The following is a 22380-nucleotide window of genomic DNA, read 5'->3' on the forward strand; positions in this document are numbered from 1 at the left end:
TTGGCCATGATCTTAATGAGTGGTGAAGCCAGTTTGAGGGATAAGTGGTCTGTTCTGCTCCTTTTTGTAAGTTCACATGTTCTTTCTGCTATACTTAGAAATTTTATATTTAATGGCTATGTGCAGTTACAGAGGAACTGGGGAGTTACTTAACACTGTCACTGTTAAATACAAGCCCCCAAAACATATTTATTTTCTTTGTATTAGGAGTCATGAATTTAAGTTGAGGAGCATTGGTTACGTACTTACACAATGTAGCTGTATTTTCTCGACATTATCTACAATGCAGTATTCTATCCACGAAGTTGTTTTCCCCACAAGGACACGTGAGTGTGATTGGTGGAAATTGTGCAATTTGTCCATCCTTATACTTTTTGATAGTGCCAACCTTTGGTCTTCAGACATGCACTGTTAGGAATGTGTTTTTTTAACACATCACTGAACATGTTTTCCTTTGGTGTATTCCAGCTGTTATCGCTCTCTTCTGCAGACAGTACGACATCATTAAAGACAATGACTCAAGCAATAACAAGGAGAAGACCAAGCCCTCATCAGAGCACAGCACGCCAGAGCATCCAACTGGTGGATTACTGCGCAGTAAGGTAAGTTCTACAAACAAACAGCGAAAATATGTTCCAAGGAATACCATCTACTTTTATTGATATATTCGATTCCATTTTAACAAGCACATATGAACTCACATTTGGAACTTTTAAAACCCAGCGAAACAAATTAAAAACATTAAAGGATTCAAGTTTAAATTTGAAATGTGAATGATATCATCAAGACTCTGTGTGCTGCTACCACAAATACAGGGCACACTCCCATCACCCAATTACACTGCAAGTGATGTCACTGCCAGGAAGGTGCTACAGTGAGGTGTCTGCATCAAAGAATAGGAGAAACAAAATTAGTGTTTGCGAATGTTTGAAATAAATTCAAATCCTGGACTCATGATTTGTTCACTGTTCTACTTTTAATACTTGTCCATCCTTCATTGCCGTGTTGGCATGCTGTGTTAACAGTATCCAGGAACAAGTGAGCAAGGCAGTAAATGGGAGTGAGGCTGTGAGGAGGTGGGAAAGGGGTAAGCAGAGTGACGTGAGGCAGTGAATGTGGACGTATTATGAGAATCAAGTGCCAACCAGTGGGGTTAGTGGGAAAACAGAGGTGGGAGCAGGGAGCTGAGGAGGTGGTAGTACAGAGCGGGAATGGGAAAGCAGGGGATTGATGTTGGTAAGTGAAGTGGGAGAACGGAGTGGAAAGTGGATGAGCAGGGTTCCGTAGATGTCAAGTAAGCAGGAGAGTCAATCGATGAGTGAGTAAGCAGAACACTGAGGACACAGCATCAAGAGGGAGAATAGAGCGGCAAGTAGAACTGCAAAGTGAAAGTAGTGAGTGTTTCCTGGCCATCTGTGGCACTGTGTATGTGCACTTAAGTGTAGTTTTTGTTAAGCTAATTCATGTGATGTGGTTATTCATTGGCTGGGCCAGCATTTATTCCTTATCCCTTGTTGCCCTTGACATGGTGAGCTATCTTTCTCAACTGTTGTGATCAAGACCAAGAATGTTGTTAGGGATGGAGTTCCTGGAATCTGATGCGGTAACACAAAATAGCAACAACTTCCAATTCTAAGCACTCTTTGATGCCACCAGCAGTGCCAACTTCCTCTACTGGTGTCGGACCAGAAGGTCAACCTTATCATCAAAGGGGTTATGTACAATATTAGGAAGTCCAGCCTCTTGATATAACTTTCTAGGAAACATCAAAATTATGGTCATAATCAAATTGGAATGCATTATAATGGCAGTTCCCATTATCAGTTCCCTTTCCAGATGTAAAAGTGATCTAGTTGATCAGACATCTCTCAGAGAAATTGTCAGGCCTTCTTTTCCATAGAACTAGAGATTGTAAAGTTACCTTCTTGAACATGAAATAACCAAATAAAGGACACTGCCACACATGCTTTGAAGTTCACAAGACTTGCTACCATGATTTACACAAGATTCCATCCAATCTTCCTCCCATTCCCTATAAATGAATTTTATGTTCTAACCGTTTCTCCCTCCATGTGGTTGTTCATTCTACATTCTCACCACACACTGGATAAAGACATCTCTCCTGAATCCATTATTGGATTTGTTAGTGACTATTTTGACTTTAACGTCCCGGTTCAGGCCTCTACAACATTTAGAAACTAATTATGAATTTGGAAAAGGCCTAGAAGAAGGCACAGGGATTACACTATATGATTGACCTGTGCAAAAATTTGAAGCCAGCACTAAGCTTACTGAGTGGTTTGCATAACTAAGCATGGGCATAAAACCCACAAGTTCAAGGACCACTTAAAAGCAACCTATAAAAGAGGAGGTACATTTTGGTTATGTATTAAAAGTTATGCCAATCGTGACTTCAAATTGGGAAAGAAACAAGACTCACAATATAACAGGTGTGTACGCCAAGGTTCTCTGACACATCAAAAGAAGTCTTGCTGAAGGAAGTAGAGAGGACAAGAACAGTCCTTGAGCTTCAAATGACCAGGAGACTCCACAGAAAAACATTGAAAAACAATGGGAGATACAGCTGGCATGTTCAATGATGGCACCACATCTACAAGAGTATGCAAGATAATCAGTGATGCCATGTAATTGGCCAAGGTTAATGAATGTATGTTCAAATGCCATGTCTTTACAACTAAAATATTAATCCCATAGGTTGTTGAATTCATCACATCTAGTCCACCCATATTCTAACAAACTCTCTAAATCATGACTAAGACAGCACATCCATAGTTTCATCTCACTTTTTATGCACAGCCCACAACCCTTAAAAACTATAGTCATGTCTGTCTTGATTTCTTTCCCTCCCTTCAGTGTAATCCTAACTGGATGCGTTTTTTTTTCTCAGATATCCAAAAAACAGCTAGTTGGTGGGTTAGTGGTCCAGGAGTAAAATGAAGAAGAATAACTGATTATGAAGAAACTCTATCCCTTGCTCTCGTAGTCCCAAGAACCAGTTCATAAATCGTCTCTAAACATTCATTAGAGGATAACTAGAGGCAGAATTGACATGTGGTGAGACACAAGGCCCAAACAGATTGCAGTTAGGATAGAGGGAAATTCTAGCAAAGGTGGCAGCTAGCAGGAGGACAAAGTCACATATGGGTTCTGTTATAGAGGACTCAGATTCGAATTTCAATGGCCAAATGTAAAAGAAAGAATACACATAAAATGTTTCTGTATTGGCAAACAAGTCAGACTTTGCACAGAGCTTAGAATTCATTATTTCCAGTGTGAAAGTAGCAGACAACCTGTTACCAAATTCATGGACTTTAGCCACCCAAAGCTGCGTCATGGTAAAGCCTCAGCTGCTATTGTAACATGTGCTGAAACTGCTTCCATGTCTGGGTGCTGCAGTGGAAATTTGGACCTAAAAATATGGATGTTCAGCAGGCTGACATAAATGGTCAGATTGCTGCCACCTTGTATATATAGATGGCACTATACAATGAGACCTTGCTATGTTTCATATGTTCGACATAGAGTCACCCTTGTGGCACTCCACCTCCAGTCTGAAAGCAACCCTCTACCACCACGCTCTGTCTTCTACCTTCAAGCGAGTTCTGTATGCCAATGGATAGTTCTCCCTGTATTCCTTGGGGAACCTTGTCGAACACCTTATCAAAGTCCATGTAGATCACATCTACCACTCTGCCCTCATGAATCCTCTTTGTAACTTCTTCAAAAAACTCAATCAAGTTTGTGAGACATGATTTCCCATGCACAAAGCCATGTTGACTATCCCTTTTTTCACGTTACTCTGAGACCTTCTCATTTAAGGTTTTAGTTTCTTCCTCGGGCAATCCTCTGTCTATCAGACACTTATTGGGATTGACGTGTTTGTGTCAAATCTCAAGACCCCAGTTACTTTAGCCCCAAGCTTCAAACCTGTTTTAAAGACAATAGGGCCACAGTCTGAAAGGACTCAGTTAACCAGAGACCCTGTAAACACTGGTATAGATCATAGGCATCAACAACTGCTGCCAGGACAATGGATATTGATAAAAATTATGTGCTGTCAATTGGACATAGAAGGAGCAGAAGACATTCTGTTCTTTTAACATCTCTGAATTTAAATGCAGTGCCATAAAGTAACACATGTGCAGACAGTGACACTGCAGCATAGGCAACCTGCTACCCTGGTAAAGCTGTATACTTGCCGTACCTGCTTAAAGCACAGTGGAAGACAGACTGTAAGCTGTTGTCTCCTTCAATCTGGAAGACGCGAGACATACACGGGTTCAAGGACATGTTAAATCATAGACAATACCATCCTTAACCTCTGCTGAGATGCAGGTCCAAAAGGCAACAATTTCACTTAGCACATCCTTATTAAAATGTTCACTGCTGAGTTTGAAAATGTTATAATGAGCCATGAAGAAAATGAAGAGAGTAGCCTCCTGCTAAAAGCTCTTTGTCCCATCAGGCTTCAAGTCAAAGGGAATAGTTTAACTTGATTTCTGAAGATCTTCAATGAAACACAACATGGGAGACTGCTTTACAAGATAATGTTAGATGTCAAGCTATATGGTTTACTGACAACCTAAGGGGACAAGCATAGGATATTAGGAGAACTAAATTGTGAAGAATAGTGGTAAGGAAAGGATTCCTGTGGGAACTCAAGCTGGGACGTTTTCTGTTACCAGGGCTCAATTTTACAATCACAATTTAGACTGGTCATTCTCTGTTGTATAAAAGATACTATTATGGACTAGGCCAAACCACTCAAAACATTCTTAAGCAGGCAGCCCCAGACATAACTTTACAATTTGTTTCGGTAAGTGTACAGTGAAAATTACCCAGAGTAAGTTAGCTAGGTTGAGTACAAGAGTTTAAAACAGACAAAAAATTATTCACAAAATGATACAATGAAATACAAAGCACAGAATAAAGAGCCCCTACAGAACATCCAAGCTAGACTTAATTAAGCTGTTGTGAATATACACCACAGTCCCAATAAGCAAAATCCCTTTAAAAAAACAGTATAAATGAAACATATAGAGTCATAGAGATGTACAGCATGGAAACAGACCCTTCGGTTTAACCCGTTCATGCCGACCAGATATCCCAACCCAATCTAGTCCCACCTGCCAGCACCCGGCCCATATCCCTCCAAACCCTTCCTATTCATACACACATCCAAATGCCTCTTAAATGTTGCAATTGTGCCAGCCTCCACCACTTCCGTTGGCAGCTCATTCCATACACGTACCACCCTCTGCGTGAAAAAGTTGCCCCTTAGGTCTCTTTTATATCTTTCCCCTCTCACCCTAAACCTATGCCCTCTAGTTCTGGATTCCCTGACCCCAGGGAAAAGACTTTGCCTATTTACCCTATCCATGCCCCTCATAATTTTGTAAACCTCTATAAAGTCACCCCTCATCCTCCGATGCTCCAGGGAAAACAGCCCCAGCCTGTTCAGCCTGTCCCTATAGCTCAAATCCTCCAACCCTAGCAACATCCTTGTAAATCTTTTCTGAACCCTTTCAAGTTTCACAACATCTTTCCGATATGAAGGAGACCAGAAAAATGCCTTCTTCACTATCCTATCTACCTGCGACTCCACTTTCAAGCAGCTATGAACGTGCACTCCAAGGTCTCTTTGTTCAGCAATACTCCCTAGGACCTTATCATTAAGTGTATAAATCCTACTAAGATTTGCATTCCCAAAATGCAGCACTTCGCATTTATCTGAATTAAACTCCATCTGCCACTTCTTAGCCCATTCAGATTGAAGTTGAAGGATGGAAAGAGAGAGAGAGAGTTTCCACACAACTAACTGTTGAACTCCTCACCAGTTCAGGACTGAACTAAACTGCTCAGCTCAGCTAGAGAGCTGACCACTCCCCTTTCTTTATACAGGTCTCTTCTAAAACATGACCACTTTGGCCTGAAGTCTTATTTGTTTAAATATTTGTTCAAAATCCTTTTCATCTCTGTACCTAATCAGTCTGATTGGAGCTCGGCCTGGTTTATTGCCCCTCTGAGTATCCTTGAGCCAAGGAATAGCTTTCAGAAAAAAAAGGGACTAGCTTTGTGACAATACCACTTATTGACTCTCACTGGGTCATCATGCCAATCTCTGAAGTAACCAAGGGTAAGCAGGCACAGCAATTGACTGTCCATTCCATTTTGGAATGATTAATTATCAAGCTACTCAATTACGTGTTTTTTTATAAATTGCTCTATCCACTTCTCATCATTGGATTGGAAAATGTTTGGGAGTGCTTTATGTTAGGGATGAGGAGATGGCACAATAGTAGAAGAAAAGACCATGATTGTGTGGAGTATACAGTCTGCTGGTGAAGGTGTCATTCCTTGTTTTCTAGCCTCATTTATTCATTGCTTTGAGCTTCCCAAAAGAAATCAAGATTGACAGGGCAGAGACTTTAATTTGTTGGCTGTTCATACCACTCCTCTGTTGTGAGTCACCCGTCTCAGTGCCAGATTGGACATGGCTCTTTATGCTGGGTTCGAGCAGAATGGCAATGGCACAGAATCTCCTGCCCCCACAGCCCCTCAGTCATCGCTTCAGACATCAGATCGGCCTTCTTGAGAAAAAGCCTGAGGAAAGTGACTGTCCCAGCCAGAATTCCCAGCCATGCATTCAGATCCTGTGCGGACCAACCAGCAGAAGTATTTGCTGACATCTTTAATCTCTTCTTGCTACAATCTGATGTCCCCATCTGCTTCAAAAAGGCCACTATTATCCCAGTACCAAAGAAAACACTGCAATGTGTCCCAATGCCTACCACCAGGTGGCTCTGATCTCTATAATTATGAAGTGCTTCAAGAGGTTAATCATGGCCCACATCCATTCTAGCCTCACAGCCTATCTCGATCCTTTGAAACAGGCCCACAGCGGACACCATTTCCCTAGCCCTACACTCATCCCTGGAACATCTGGAAACTAAGGATACCTATCAGGCTTCTATTTATCAACTATAGCTCCACCTTCGACACTATAATCCAAACCAGACTAATCTCAAAATTCTGAGATCTGGGTCTCAACTCCATCTCCGCAACTGGACCATCAACTTCCTGACCTACAGATGGCAATCAGTGAAGATAGACAACTGTACCTCTTTTGCAATAACGCTCAACACCAGGATGCGTACTCATCCTCCAAATGTACTCCCAGTATACTCACAACAGCCAAATTTCACACGGATGCCATCTATAAGTTCGCTGACCATACCAACATTGGAGGTCAGATATCAAACAACGATGGTCAGAATACAGGAAAGAGGTAGAGTGTTTGGTGTTGTGATGCAATGATAACAAACTCTCAATGTTGGCAAAACAAAAGAACTGATCATTGACTTCAGGAAAAAATGGGGCCATCACGTACACTATCTACATCAATGGAACTGAGGTGGAAAGCGTCAAGAGCATTAAGTTCCTCAGAGTTGCAATAACCAACAATCTGCCCTGGACTTCTCACAGAGCTGCGATGGTCAAGAAGGCACAGTAACGCTTCTTCTTCCTCAGGAAGCTTAGGAAATTTAGCATGTACAACTTTTACAGACGCACCACTGAAAGCATTCTGTCTGGGTATGTAACAGCTTGGCATGGCAACTGCTCTGCCCAGGACCATAAGAAAATGCAAAAGGTTGGAACATAGCCCAGCCCATCAGAAAAGCCAACCTCCCATTCATATACCCCATCTACAACCACACAGAAAAGCTGCCAACATTAGCAAAGACCCCTCCCACCCTGGTAACACTCTCTTCCAATGTTTTCCATTAGGCAGAAGATATACAGAAGCTTGAATAGATGTGCCAACAGGTTCAAGAACAGCTTCTTCACTGCCATTATTAAACTGCTGAATAAACGTCTCTAATTTCAAATCTAATGTTGATATTGCTTTTGTGCACCTCCTGTGCAGACATAACATTGTATGCTTCACTTTGTGTAAGCACCCTCTGATGTGTATGTCCTTGTATCTTAAGATCCGCCTGTACTGCTCGCAAGACAAATGCTGTCACTGTACTCAGGTACATGTAACAACAATAAATCAAATCAAATCAAATCAAAGACCCTGTTTAGGCTGGCAGCTGCCAATTGGCCATTTTACACTTAATTTAGGATGTTGGGAGCAGGAGAGAGTGGAGCACTCGGGTTCCATTCTATTTGATTCACCCTGTCAAAGTTCAGTCCCATATCACAGGTTTCCGTTGCTTAGTAATGGCTTTTATTCTGGTGTTTTCTCCCCAAAATCTCCACTAAATATCTAAGACTTAAGAATGTGCTTTGCTCCCAAATATTTCCATCAAAGTGAACAAAGAATTGTCTACAAGAGCTTGTAACATATGTTTGATTCTAATTTTTTTCCTTGTTTTTAGTTCCAAAATAACACACCATCAATTAACATCATTGAAGTTTGATTACTGCGGTACAGCTCTTCAGATGGGACAAGAACGAACAGACTAAAGGAAAACCTGATGAATCCATATTTTACACCAGTTCCATTAACACCAGTTCTTTATGCTTGAAAGCATGTCATAGCCAAGGCTTCCTTTCCTCAAAGGACCTGCATGGATATTAAGGCCGTACATGGGGAATTCCTTCTTCAGCATAAAGGGCCAACAAAGGTGACCCGTGCAAATGATATCCAGAGACATGCAGTATTGGCTAAGATCTACATGAAGACTGCAAACATCAGAGCACCCTACTCCATAAAGATCCCATTCTCATTATTTGGTTTACCAATCTAAGATTCTTTGTCAAGAGTGCGGTAGACCGACATGATGGTCAGCTCAGGAACTCAACACCTGGAAAGCACTCAATTATGAAATAGCATGGTTCCAGATATGCACTCAGTGAATTTCCATGCACCTAATAGACTGAACAGGTGAGGAAGCACCAGCAAGCTGACCAAGAAGATTTTGTAAATGTGTCAGTGATACTCAAATGGATCTGTCCAACTTGGAAGAAACTCTTGAGTTGAGATTCTAAATATCAGATTATACAGAACATTTCTTGTTTTGGCAACAGTACACACTGGTTTATTTTTCCTTTGTTTTGGAATTCAACACACATTATATATGGAGAATTAGTTTGATTCTCATTAGTTCCATTGAAGTCAAAAACATCTTTAATTACATTCATGTTTGAACTGTTATATTGATTCATAATATTTCTGACAGGAAGATTAACTCTAAAAGGTGAAGAGAACTCCCTTAATTAATAGAGTTAGTACTCCTATTCATACCTAGCAATTGAGGTTCAAGTATTCATTTTAAAACAGCACCTTGCATAATCATACAGTTGTACTTCGAAATAGTAGAATTGAATGAGGATCTTCTCAATGTTGGGGGATCTTTTGATGCTGTGTGGTTCAAGAAGGAAGGCCACTGAGCTGCTTAAATGCCACTCTGTAGAAGCGGAAATTCCTCATGTTAAAGGCAGAGTCAAAGGTAGAAACATCCTCTGCAAGAGATGAAGTGCCTGACGTTGAGAATCATTTTGCCTGCCATGCTTCTAGCAATGCAAAATGTGTGACTGGAATAGCACATAAAGCTGGCATTACAGTTCTAAACTTCAACTATCATAATTTATTTATGATTTTCTCCTCTGGTTCTGTTTTTTTCATGTTTTCCTGATATATCTGCTATTTTGTGACAAAGAGCAGTCTCAGGAAACTGTTACATTTTGTTTTGTAACTCGATTCACCAGGGAAATTGCCCTCTGCTTTTTCTCCCCAGGCCCACCTGTGTGATAGGGACTGAATCTGGGCTATGCATATACCTGACAGTCAGGGTAGTATAATTGACTGGGCGGCTGGATTGTGATACAGAGTGGAGGTTCAATTCCCACACCGGCTGATGGTACCATGAAGGACTCTTTCTCAACCTCTCCCTTTGCTTGAGGTGTGGTGATTCTCAGGTTATCCCTACCAATCATCTATCTCTAATGAGAGAGAAGGCCTACTTTACCTTTACCTGGCAACATTGGTTATATCAGAATGACACGGAGATCAATTTTCTATGATATCCTAGTGCAGGCATTGAGTCATCTGTGACATTTATCAACATTAAGCCAATATTAGATGGAGATAGTAAGTGCCATAACGGAACAAGGCTGGTGCACGAGATATTTAATAACTCCTGGCTTATAGTCCATGCCATGAGATGCTCTGTAAATTCATTGGTTATGTTTTTCTTTTATCTTCAGCAGTCCCAACAGACAATATTGCTTTGGAGCAAGTGGTAAATATTGAAATTGACAAGATGCATTATTGACGTGTAAAAGGCTTGTATTGGATCATCTGCTTATGAGAAATTTATTTTTCAAATGTATTTTTCAAATTTATTTTCATGGAGATAATATCCCATTAATGTTTTTCATCCTTTATTGATTAATTGAGACATGAACTTTCTCACTGAACGTTGTACCATATTGATACACTGGTGTAGACTAGTTTACACAAAGGAGATGAGTGCCCACTACAGTAATTCTTTATTTTACATTTGAATAAACATCCCCAAAGGTGGCATTTATGACAAATGTTCCCACTGAAATTGAGTGGAAAAATAAAGACCATTCATCTTCTTACTGTAGGCCAGAGCTCACCAGTAATCTCTCCCCCATTTCAAGCAAATATGGTATATTGAATATACCACATTATTAGCTGAAAAGTGGAAAACATTTAAACATGCATGGTATGAATTCAGTTCAGACTTTGATTACACATTTTATTTTTTTCCAAATATAACTTATAAACGTAATTCAAAATTGCCCGAGCTCTTCATTGAACATTGAGAACACCAAGAATCACCTGCAGATCTATGCATCTAATCCTCAAGTGGGCATTCTTGTACAGTGAGATTCCAGCTGAGAACAGAGCCTCGTATTTATCTAAGCTATCTTCAATTAAATCCTATTCATTACCTTCATCAATGCCATACGATTGCAGCATACATGATGTTTACATATTTGTTTTTATTTTTAAACGCTGTTAATGAAGAATTTGGATAGTGCCTATCCAATAGATTTCCAGTCTTCCACAATTAAAAGTTAGAGGCCCTGAAATTCCTGAGTGATTTTTATTTACAGCTATTTACAGCATCTCTTGAGGAAATTATACCAGAAACATGATAGACAGTCAATGGTAGCCAAATGGTGCATCCAGGCTAGGCTATTTAGGAATCTTCACGGTAACTGCAATGTGCCTTTTGAAAAGTGTCCTGATCTTGCTGAAGAAATTAGGTAGTAATGTACACAGGGGATGTTCTCAAAGGGCTAAATAGACTTCTTGATCCAAAAAGCTGGATTAATATTCAGTTATTTTTTGTGCCTGTCTGATATCACATATATCTAAAATACTTTCCTTTTCACTTTTAGTCACATATTAAGATTAAATCTTATGCATGCAATGAGAGAGATGGGGTAGATTGACCACTGGTTTGAGCGTGAGTGAGCCTTTTGCTTGCTGTTGGGTTAATGCCAGCAGTAGTGGAATGAATCCTTTCAGCAATCATTATTTGCCCTCTTCGAAGCCTCATTTATAGTAGCAGGGCAGGGAAAGCCTGCCATGGGCATTGGACAATCAGAATGGAAGTAGGAAAGTGATAGAGACCTCAGCTGCCACCCTCCAGTCTGATTAAATGCCTCTATCACCATATTCACCACCAATATGGGCAGAAGATTCTCCCCTAATTTCTTTTCAGTTTGTAAATTAAAGTACATATCTTGTAATAGTTTTTTTTAAAAATGAACTGTAGCTCAAGAGATATGTATGGGCATAGATGTTGTTCCTGTCCTGTGGAGTTGCATTTATTATTAGATCAGCTTGGAACAGGTTAAAAAGATTAACAGTTATTTTATTATTTTATTTTCACTGCCGCATGTGATTATCGCCCTCATATTTTATTCTCAAAATAGTATCCAGCAATCAATGTTTTTCTTCGAGGGAAAAATATTTCCCAATGTACTTGTTCTCGGTATACTTGAATGTGATCAAAGTAACAGTGTGTAAAAGCATTTAGAAGCCTTTTTTAAATTCAGAATCCAGCCACAAAATGATCCCAGTTACCACCATTTGCTAAACCTGGGAAGATATGTTTGGCTTCTTTTCTCTCCTTTTATATTATAAAATAAATGAAGTGATCATGGTAGGATTGTGCATATACTGGCAAATTGTCTGATGTTAGGTATTGGTCAGCCATTAGATAATGGTATGCCTTTCAACACCTGTCTGCACCAATATTATGTCATTACCAGGAAGCCACTATTACCTTTTGTAAAAATCCATCAGATTCACTAATATCCTTCAGTGAAGGAAAATCTGCCATCCTCACCTGGTCTGATCCACTCTAGACCCACAATAATCTGTTTACCTCTTAACTATGCTCTGAAATGATCTAAAAAGCCACACAGTTCAAGGGCAATCAGAGACGGACAACCAATGCTGTCAGCACTACCACATCCAGGGAAAATATAATTTTGGAGAGAGGTTAGCATACCTGTGACTCATTTTCTACAAAGGGCTATAAGGAAACAACCTTAAAACAATTTTATTTTTCTAGTTTGGTGGACTTGAACTTGAACCCTCCAAGTAAAGCCTTCACCTTTCCTTTGGACCAGCTTCTTGCCACAATAAGCTTACCAGCTGCCAGTCGTGAGAGAACAGGAAGAAGTGTTCTCACTTCAGTTGTCACTGTTCATTTTGTCAGAATTCCTCTGTTCCAAATTGGAGCAGCTAGGTTGAAGGATAAACACCCCAATCTATTTTCTGTCCCACTTCTTCTGAAATTGTGCTGGGTGTGTTTACTGAAAAGGACTGAGGATATTCAGCCTTCACAGTAGTTTTCTCTACTTTAATATCATGCAGGAAAACCTCAAACATTAATACTCTCAATGCTCTTGAACTGTGTGGCGTTTTAGGTCATTTCAGAGCATAGTTAAAAGGTAAACAGATTATTGTGGGTCTAGAGACCTTACCAAATGTGAGAGCATTTAAATTTGATGGAAATAAAAATCGAGAGAGATTCAAAACTGGCTGCTGACTTTTTGCCACAAGGTCACTCAAATGACTCAAAGAGAAGACCAACCTCTGTTAGTTCACAGAATGCAGGTTTGTTCTTCACCTAAAAGTATTCAAGTTATTTAGAAATAAAAACAGGAGAAACTCAACTGGTCGCACAGCATCTGCTGAGAGAAAAACAGAAATAGTGTTTTGAATCCTGTATGATTCTTCTTTCGAATCTGAGACCCTTTTTAGAGTCCTTTGGTGATCATTGCACACTGCAGACCTACAGAATTACTGTTTCAGTGTTCTTATGGACAACTGGACTCAGTGAAGTAAAATATCCTTTTCTTATTGCTAGCTTCCCTTTTGCATCATTATCCACAAACCTGAATTTTCAGCTCACAGGTCTGATCTCACTGTGGTCCTATTCCAAGTCCCAACAGAGTCAGAAATATTAAGAGTCAACGCCAGTATTCACTGAGTATATGAAGAATAGCAACCACCTGAGAAATTAAACAGCAATGTGGATTATTGCATTCAGGATTGGAGAATGGAAGGTAATTAAAATGGAAAGAAACATATAAATCTAGGCAAGAAGTTTAAATAGTGGTTATCACACCGTTAGACTATTCCATCAACAGTTACACCTATTTTGAAGTAACATCACAATAAGATAAATTGTAGTTTTGGAGGTAAAGGGTAAACACTGATTATAGCACCAAGGGCACCTGCTCCACTTCAAAAGTATCAAGGGATTATTTATATTCATCACAGACAGTGCAATCATTCAACTGAAGGACACAAAAGCATGCACAAATGTCAGCTACTAATGCATATTTTAATCTTGAAAATGATCCTGGAAACATAACTATCTATTGCTGAAGCAGGAATTTTATTGTTGTATTGAGCAAGGTTGGCATTTGAAGGCTTAGAGAATTTAACAGGTAATCATGGGCCTTTGAGAAACTTAATAGCTTCAATAAGGCAGGGACACATTTAGTGAGCCCTCTTGCAATCCTGGTGGGTGGGGGGAGCATGCAAGAAAACATGTGGACTTCTCAGAATCACAGAATTATAATGGTGCAGAAGGTGGCCACTCTGCCCATCGTCCTTGCACATGCTCTATTATCTAGTGCCGATTGTCCACCTTTTGCCCATATCACGGTGCACTATTACTGTCCAAATAATCATCCAGTATCCTCTTGAATGTCTAAATCAATCCTGTCTCCTCCACATTCCCAGGCAATGCATTCCATAATCTATGGAGGATAGTGGGCTAGTGTAGGTTAGGTGGACTTGGATCGGCGCAACATCGAGGGCCGAAGGGCCTGTACTGCGCTGTATTCTTCTATGTTCTATGTTCTAAGTACTCAGTGTATGAAAAAGATTTTTCTCTTATCACCCTTGCTTCATTTACACATCACTCTAACTCGATACCCATTTGTTCTTGCTTCTTGTACAAGCAGAAATAAATTCACCCTCTCTATTCTGTCGAGCCTGCTTACGATTTTGAAATCATCAGTCAGATCTCCCCTGACCCTTCTTCTATCTGTGGAAGACTTCTTCAATCTATCTTTATTGCTGAAATTTATCATACCTAGAATCATTCGAGTTAACTGTTTCTTTACTCTCTCCAATGCATTCAAATTTTTCCCCTCTCATCTTAAACCTATGCCCTCTGGTTTTGGACTCCCTCACCTGGGGAAAAAGACCTAGGTTATTCACTCTATCCATGGCCCTCATGATTTTATAAACCTCTTCAATACTCTAGTGGATAAAAGTCCCAGTCTATTCAGCTTCTCCCTGTAACTCAAACCCTCCAGTCCTGACAACATCCTTGTAAATCTCTTCTGCATCCTCTCAAAGTTTAACAACACTAATTTCTACTGTCCCACAGAGCTGACAGTCTTTTCTGTGCCCCCGTCATTTTCCAATTCCATTATCCCTATGCCTTAATTTTACTAACTTGAAAACAATAATTTAATTATTCTTTATTATTATATTAAATCTTAAATTGCCTCATTGATACTCAATATTTTATGTATTGCATTAGCATGTGATTAAACCCTACAATGCCATAACTAATATTTAGCGCATTGAATCCTACAATGAGTGCTATTTCATATATTAAATCATAAATTGTCCACACAGATATTCAATCTTGTATTGCTCAAACTAATATTACATTTTACATTGCCAGAAATATTTAATTTTTCAAAATCTTGCAATGTCATGTTACTATTTAATAATTTAATTATGTATTATTTATTCTGATACTTTAAGGTTTTCTTTTCAACTTGATTTCTGACTTTAGCCTCCCTTTTGTATTTGTGAGGGAGATATGCCGAGCCATGAGGTTTAAGGTCAAAAACAATCCTGCTGATTCTGATAGGTCACACCATTTCATGAATGCTCAGTCTTGAGTTGCTAGATTTGTTCAAAATCTGTCCCATTTAGCAAGTGATAGGGCCACACAACATAATGGAGGATGTCCTCAAAGAGAAAATAGGATGTTGTATCCATAAGGTCAGTGCAGTGATCTGTCCTACTATTAATGCCATGGTTGGACACTCCACAACAGAAAGATTGGTGAGGACAAAGTCAATAGATTTTTTCTGTTTTTATAGTTCTCTCTGAACATGTCACAGACTCAGTCAAGCAGCAATGTCTTAAGGACTTGGCCAACTTATTCAGTAATAATGCTACTGAGTCACTTTTGATGACAGATTCTGAAATCCTCCATCCAGAGTACATTCTGTGTCTCTGCCACCCTCGGTACTTCCTCCAAGTAGTGTTCAACATGCGGGAGTAATAATTCATCTGCCAAGGTGTGCAGATAGTTGGTAATCAGCAGGATGTTTCCTTGGTCATGTTTGATCTGATGCCAGGAAACTTTATGGGATCTGGAGTCAATGTTGAGCATTTCCAGGCCTGTGACTCCAGACTCACAGCAATGTGGTTGTCTCTTAACTGACCTCTGTTATGGCCGAGCAAGCCATTCAACCTTATCAAACTGCTAGAAAGTCTTTTTAAAAAATGAATGAAACCAAGGAACACAGCATCAACTTAGGCATAGCAAATGAAGGGGGCAAACTCAGCTTTGTTGGCCCTTTGAAGTACTCCTCACCAACTTTTGGAGTTGTGTGCCAAAATTTCTCCAAGGTGACACTGTCTCTTAATGGAAAGGACATACCCAGGGATAGTGAAGGTGGTGTCTGTGACATTGTCTGCAAGTTCTGATTTAGTGAGTATAAGCATGTTAAGCTATTGCTTGACTAGTCTATGGGACAACTCTCCCAATTTTGGCACACAACTCCAAAAGTTGGTGAGGAGTACTTCAAAGGGCCAACAAGGCTGAGTTTGCCCCCTTCATTTGCTATGCCTAAGTTGATGCTGTGTTCCTTGGTTTCATTCATTTTTTAAAAAGACTTTCTAGCAGTTTGATAAGGTTGAATGGCTTGCTCGGCCATAACAGAGGTCAGTTAAGAGACAACCACATTGCTGTGAGTCTGGAGTCACAGGTAGGCCAAATGAGGATAGCAGACCTCCCTCCCCAAAGATCATTAGTAAACCAGATGGGTTTTTGTCACAACTGACCATTTTTTTTTTGGTTACCATTTGGCTAGCTAATCATATTCTGCTCCCTGCATTCCATATACAACTGTTGAAGGAACAAAGACAGAGAAAACGATCTGTAAGCAATGTGAAGAGAAGAACAAAACATCAACATCAAAGGGAAAAGAGTACAATTAAACTAAATGAAAAAAGTTCAAATGTTGAAGGGTAGAAAAAATAAAGTTTAGAAATTAGAGAGAAGTGGAAAAAGGCACAGAAAACTTTCAATTAGGAATCCCCTATACAGTACAGTTACTGCACTACTCCCTTCACCTACTCATCCCTTGCTTTGTACTTTTTGATACAGCTTTTGGGTAAATCCTTTTCCAAGTCTGACAAGGATAAACTTTGAAGCACACAATGTATTTAATTAATGAAATTAAAAATGACCAATATAGTCACAATACATTGTAGCTGAAATCTGCTCAGGCCCTCCTTATTCACTAATTACCTGTTTAATGGTTCATCCACTGAGCTCAAAGTTACTGAAGAAAGTACCACACTGTAGCTTTCTGTACTTTATCACACTTACGACTGCATTGGCAATAGCCAATTATTTGAAGACATAATAATACATATTCTAGTGTCCTTTATTTTGTCCATTTTGATTGCATACTTTCTTCACTTTGCAAGCACTTTTTCAGTTCACATAAAATTTAGATAAAACGCAAACTAAATTTACAAAAGCAGAAATTGCTGGAGAAATTTAGCTTGTCTAGCAGCTTTTGTGGAGATAAAACAGAGTTAACATTTCGAGTTTTATGACCTTTCTTCAAAACAAACCCATCTGAAGATGCTGCCAGGCCTGCTAAGTTTCTCCAGCAATTTCTGTTTTGGTTTGTTTCAGATCTCTAACACCCACAGTTTTTTTGTTTTATTTCAGCTAATTAAACTTACTCTCACTAAGTCTTATTAAACAACTCTACATACAAAGTATATAAACTCAAAAACGATTCAATCTCAGTGTGTTTTTAAAAATGAGTCACAGCTATAATTTAGTGCTGAAAGAGTAGAATGGTTTAAGGATATTTTCTGATAAATAGAAATTGATAAAAGCTTTTATATGTTTTTAGTTTGACAATTTCCTATTCCTATCGTATTAATTCCTCAAATAAAAGTTAAAGTTCTGTCAGCAAACTTTAACAAGAAAGCAAATGTGGTGTTGAAATCCTAAAATAGTCCAACTGTCGTGACATAACTACAAAATTGAAATACTGCAGATGTTAAAAATCTATAAAATAAACAGAATAAGCCCAGTTGGTTGGACTGCGTCAGTGGAAAGAAACAACATTTCAATGGGTTGGCACGGTGGCTCAGTAGTTAGCACTGCTGCCTCACAGCACCAGGGTCCCAGGTTTGATTCCAGCCTTGGGTGACTGTCTGTGTGGAGTTTGCACATTCTCCCTATGTCTTCGTGGGTTTCCCCTGGGTGCTCCGGTTTCCTCCCACAGTCCAAAGATGTGCAGGTCAGGTGAATTGGTCATGATAAATTGCCCATAGTGTTGGGTGCATTAGTCAGAGGGGAAATGGGTCTGGGTAGGTTACTTTTTGAAGGGTCGGTATGGACTTGCTGGGCCGAAGGGCCTGTTTCCACACTGTAGGGAATCTAATCAAAGCCGATGATCTTTCAAATGAACAGTTATTGCAAAAAAGTGAAATGATTCAATTGGTGTTAAGAAGAGAGAACTTAAGCACTCCCAAATTGATAGCTTCCATGTTATTGCAGCAAGCTATATGGAATAGAAAGATCATATTCTCTGTTCAAGTGGCTGAGCCCAGCTGAAGTGATAAACAGGATGCCTCAAAAAGAACTGAAATTAGCCATGGTTCCCATTCAGTAGCCCAAATTGAAAAGTATATAGGCATGGGAATTGGTTAGGGGCAAAATCCTGCTTGAATGGCATAACACTTTCAGCTTGTTGATAATAATTGCACACAAATAAATGACCACTTTGCTGAGGTGCTACAGTGCAACTGGTCCCTAAGGAACCATACCCAAGTATTAATCAACATTTACAGAACATGTGTGCAAATGATTAGAAGGGGAGTAAATAAACATATTCTCAGTTGTACAACAAAGTTGCTAATAAGTCAACATTATTGATAGTTTCAGTGGAAATATTAAGTATAAAATTGGAAGCTCAGGTTGTACTGACATACTAGACCTATAAGCAAAAAGACCATGCCCTCTCTCCTCACCCCCTAACACACTCCCCACCAAACTCACAGCAGATTAATTTTATTTTAAAGCAGACTAATTTCACGCAACATCCATTGAAATACTCGGAAAGTTGAGCATATTGTTTCTTAATTACCACCACGTTGTTTATGATAATAATTCAGAAAATGTCCCAGAGACCGACTTTGCAAAAAATTGCAATTGTGAAAATTAGAGAGTTACAGGCCTTATGAAAGGTATCTAATTTGAAGTTGATGATCTCACTTCCACGATATGCAACAAATTATAGCCTGAATGTGGAAATTTGCTAAGCTGTATTGATTCAGCATGTGTATATGACATTATGGCATGGCATAGTAAAATATAGATAATATTGAAATCTGTATTAAATGCAAAGGCCCTATATTATTTCAGAAGATTTGTCAGTACAGCACTGAATTACTGGACTTTGCTCAAAGGTACAGTGAACTGCTTCAAATGCTCTGATATAGGATTCAAAAGTGAAGAAAAATTTGTGACTTTTTCAGCATGCTGTATGTCATATGTATTTTTGTATGAATCATTGTTCTGAGCAATACGGGTTAATCACTCCAGTGTTCTCCCCAAAGGCTGTGTTTCATCACTTTGAATTGTAGTTATTTCTGATGATAGTGTTACCACAAGCCATCATTGCCCAAAATTGGGAATTCTACTTTGCTGAACCTGAAAATTAGCAAAAGAAGGGATTTCAACTACCATCAACTTCTCCAGGGCAATAAATACCAGCCTTGTAAGTGTTGTCTGCATCCTGAGAATTACTTTTTAAAATATTTTAACCACCAAATATAATCCATATTTGTTAGCATTCTTGATCCTAAAGGAAGAAGTATATATTTTGGGAAGATATTTTTGTTGTGAAATATATTCCACATGGAAAAATAATTAAATTGCTATGTTTAAGAGAATGGAAAATTAGTACATTGCATCTTTGTAAAATGGGTCAGAAACTGGGTTAGCAAGAAAAGCATACCGTTTATCTGTCCAGTTCAACATGTTTCTTTTTTAGAAATGACTTAAATTTGGCATAGTTATTTTAACTCTGCTCACCTCTGAATTTGGGTCAACATATTCCAACAGAATGAAAGCTTCTTTTGCCTACCAGATGTAAAGGCCTCACATGAAGTAGATTTGGGCATTAGCAACAGAGCTCTTGGTGCATTTTGGATTCAAAGCAACAAATCAGCAACTATTCTGGAAATAATTGGGACTAAATTGGCCGATTCACTCAGACAGGCTGCGCGGATGACTGTGCAGGAAATGAATAACATACCATACTACTCCAGGAAAGGATTATTTTCTCAATTGCAGTAGAAACATGCTATTAATATGGAATTAATAGTTATGTAAGAGTGATTGATTCTGACACTCAATGCCCAGAAATGTACTGAAATTCACTGAACAAATATTAATGATAAAGTTACCTGGTAGATTATTAGGAGATAGAATAACAATATTAAATATTTTACCGCCAGCAATGTCAGTTTGGCAGAGTATCTTGATCAATTGGTTATGAAAAATCGGTATGTTATCTGAGAACCTTGTTTGAATGTATATGTTATATTTGTTGGCCTGGCTAAGTCCACTTGTGAAGAGTTTTACACTGTCAGAGAAATCAAGCAAAGACCATTTCATTCAGGGACAGTGTAGAAATGAATTTAGTATTAAAACTACTTTTAACATTGCTTTTCTGTACTCCTAAGATTCATGTATAATTGGAATTATACATATCCGAGCCAAGAACTATTTGCAAATATTGTCACTAAGAATTAATATAAATGTTAATTCCAAATTGTTTTATACAACTATATATAAACTAATAAAAGTATAATACATTTTCAAAAATATCTTTGGACTTTTATTTGAAATGTAAACTTGTGACAGTTGTGATTTGGACCAGACCAGATACAATTAATATTTAGCCATTGTTACAATTCCTTTTTCAACCAGTGATAGAGTCACTGTGGGATTAGAGATTAGTATCTTTGAATTTAAGGCAATATGTTTAACACTTTTATTGTCCTTTTATACAGACTTGAAAGGCTTTTAATGGAATTCTATCACTTCTTTGCCATTGATACGGAGTCAAACTTATTTACATTGTATTCCACTGGTACAACAGGTGCTCACAAGTTACCTTGATCACTATCTGTGAGTGAGGCCAATATTTATGTTTAAGGACTCCTCAGGAAATGTGATTGGGAGAAAAATGCCAAAGGAAGAAACTTCTGGGGAACAATCACTAGTAGTCACATTGTTTCCTTCAAACAGCAAAGAATACAGCAAAGACCAGGCAGTCACAACAAAATTGGGCAATTCATCCTTGCCCATGCTCTCAAAACCATGCATATCCTATCCTAAGAGCAAATGCAAAACTTGTTTATGTAAGAATATTTGGGTCCCATCCAAACAGAGACTAACCGACATTGTAGAGATTTTATGATTCTAACGGATTGAAAACAGGACAACAGGGTAGTATAGAAACAGCATACAACACAGATTCAGATGAACACTTCCTGTTTTATCGCACTCCTTGGTTTTATTGGCAACTTATGAGAAGCCCTATAGTGTACTAATAATTCCAATTGATGTTTAACAAAGTTCTACATGGAATTTGAGCTCAAAGTCCTGGGCATTCAGGGAGAGAATCAAATGAAAAATGATACACATAGCATTCCAAAGTTCTGAAGCAGAATCTAAATGTTGACTGTTTTTCTCTCTCCACAGACCTGCTTAGTTTTTCCAGCATTCTGTGTTTGTTTCAGATTTTCAGCATGAGGAGTATTTTGACTTTTGCAAGGTTTGTGAAGGTTTGTAGCTCAGGTTGAGGTTTAGGCTGTAGATTTGCTCGCTGAGCTGTAGGTTAGATATTCAGACATTTCATTACCTGGCTAGGTAACATCATCAGTGGCGACCTCCAAGTGAAGCGAAGCTGTTGTCTCCTGCTTTCTATTTATATGTTTGTCCTGGATGGGGTTCCTGGGGTTTGTGGTGATGTCATTTCCTGTTCGTTCTCTGAGGGATTGATAGATGGTATCTAGATCTATGTGTTTGTTTATGGCATTGTGGTTGGAGTGCCAGGCCTCTAGGAATTCTCTGGCATGTCTTTGCTTAGCCTGTCCCAGGATAGATGTGTTGTCCCAGTCGAAATGGTGTTTTTTTTTCCTCTGTGTGTAGGGCTACGAGGGACAGAGAGTCATGTCTTTTTGTGGCTAGCTGGTGTTCATGTATCCTGGTGGCTAACTTTCTTCCTGTTTGTCCTACGTAGTGTTCGTGGCAGTCCTTGCATGGAATTTTGTAGATAACGTTGGTTTTGTCCATGGGTTGTACTGGGTCTTTTAAGTTTGTTAGTTTTTGTTTGAGAGTGTTGGTGGGTTTGTGTGCTACTAGGATTCCGAGGGGTCTTAGTAGTCTGGCTGTCATTTCTGAAGCTTCTTCGATGTATGGTAAGGTGGTTAGGGTTTCAGGCTGTGTTAGGTCTGCTTGTCGTGGTTTGTTCCTGAGGAATCTGCGAATC

General features: G+C 39.1%; 1 protein-coding gene across 2 annotated transcripts in view; it reads left to right on the forward strand.

The window, feature by feature from the left end:
• The window catches only part of LOC122543748 (fibronectin type III domain-containing protein 4), a 210159-nt gene extending 194200 nt beyond the window's left edge, over positions 1-15959 (forward strand). For both annotated transcript variants that reach the window (XM_043682510.2, XM_043682517.2), the window contains 2 exons: positions 469-602; positions 8406-15959. In XM_043682510.2, the coding sequence (XP_043538445.1) occupies positions 469-602; positions 8406-8447 (176 nt within the window). In that variant the 3' untranslated portion in view covers positions 8448-15959. The remainder of the gene's footprint in view (positions 1-468; positions 603-8405) is intronic.
• Positions 15960-22380: the final 6421 nt, after the last annotated feature.

This window comes from Chiloscyllium plagiosum, unplaced genomic scaffold, assembly GCF_037043375.1.
Source record: "Chiloscyllium plagiosum isolate Xiang-an unplaced genomic scaffold, Cpla_swu_hap1 HiC_scaffold_3, whole genome shotgun sequence".
NCBI classification, from domain to species: domain Eukaryota; kingdom Metazoa; phylum Chordata; class Chondrichthyes; order Orectolobiformes; family Hemiscylliidae; genus Chiloscyllium; species Chiloscyllium plagiosum.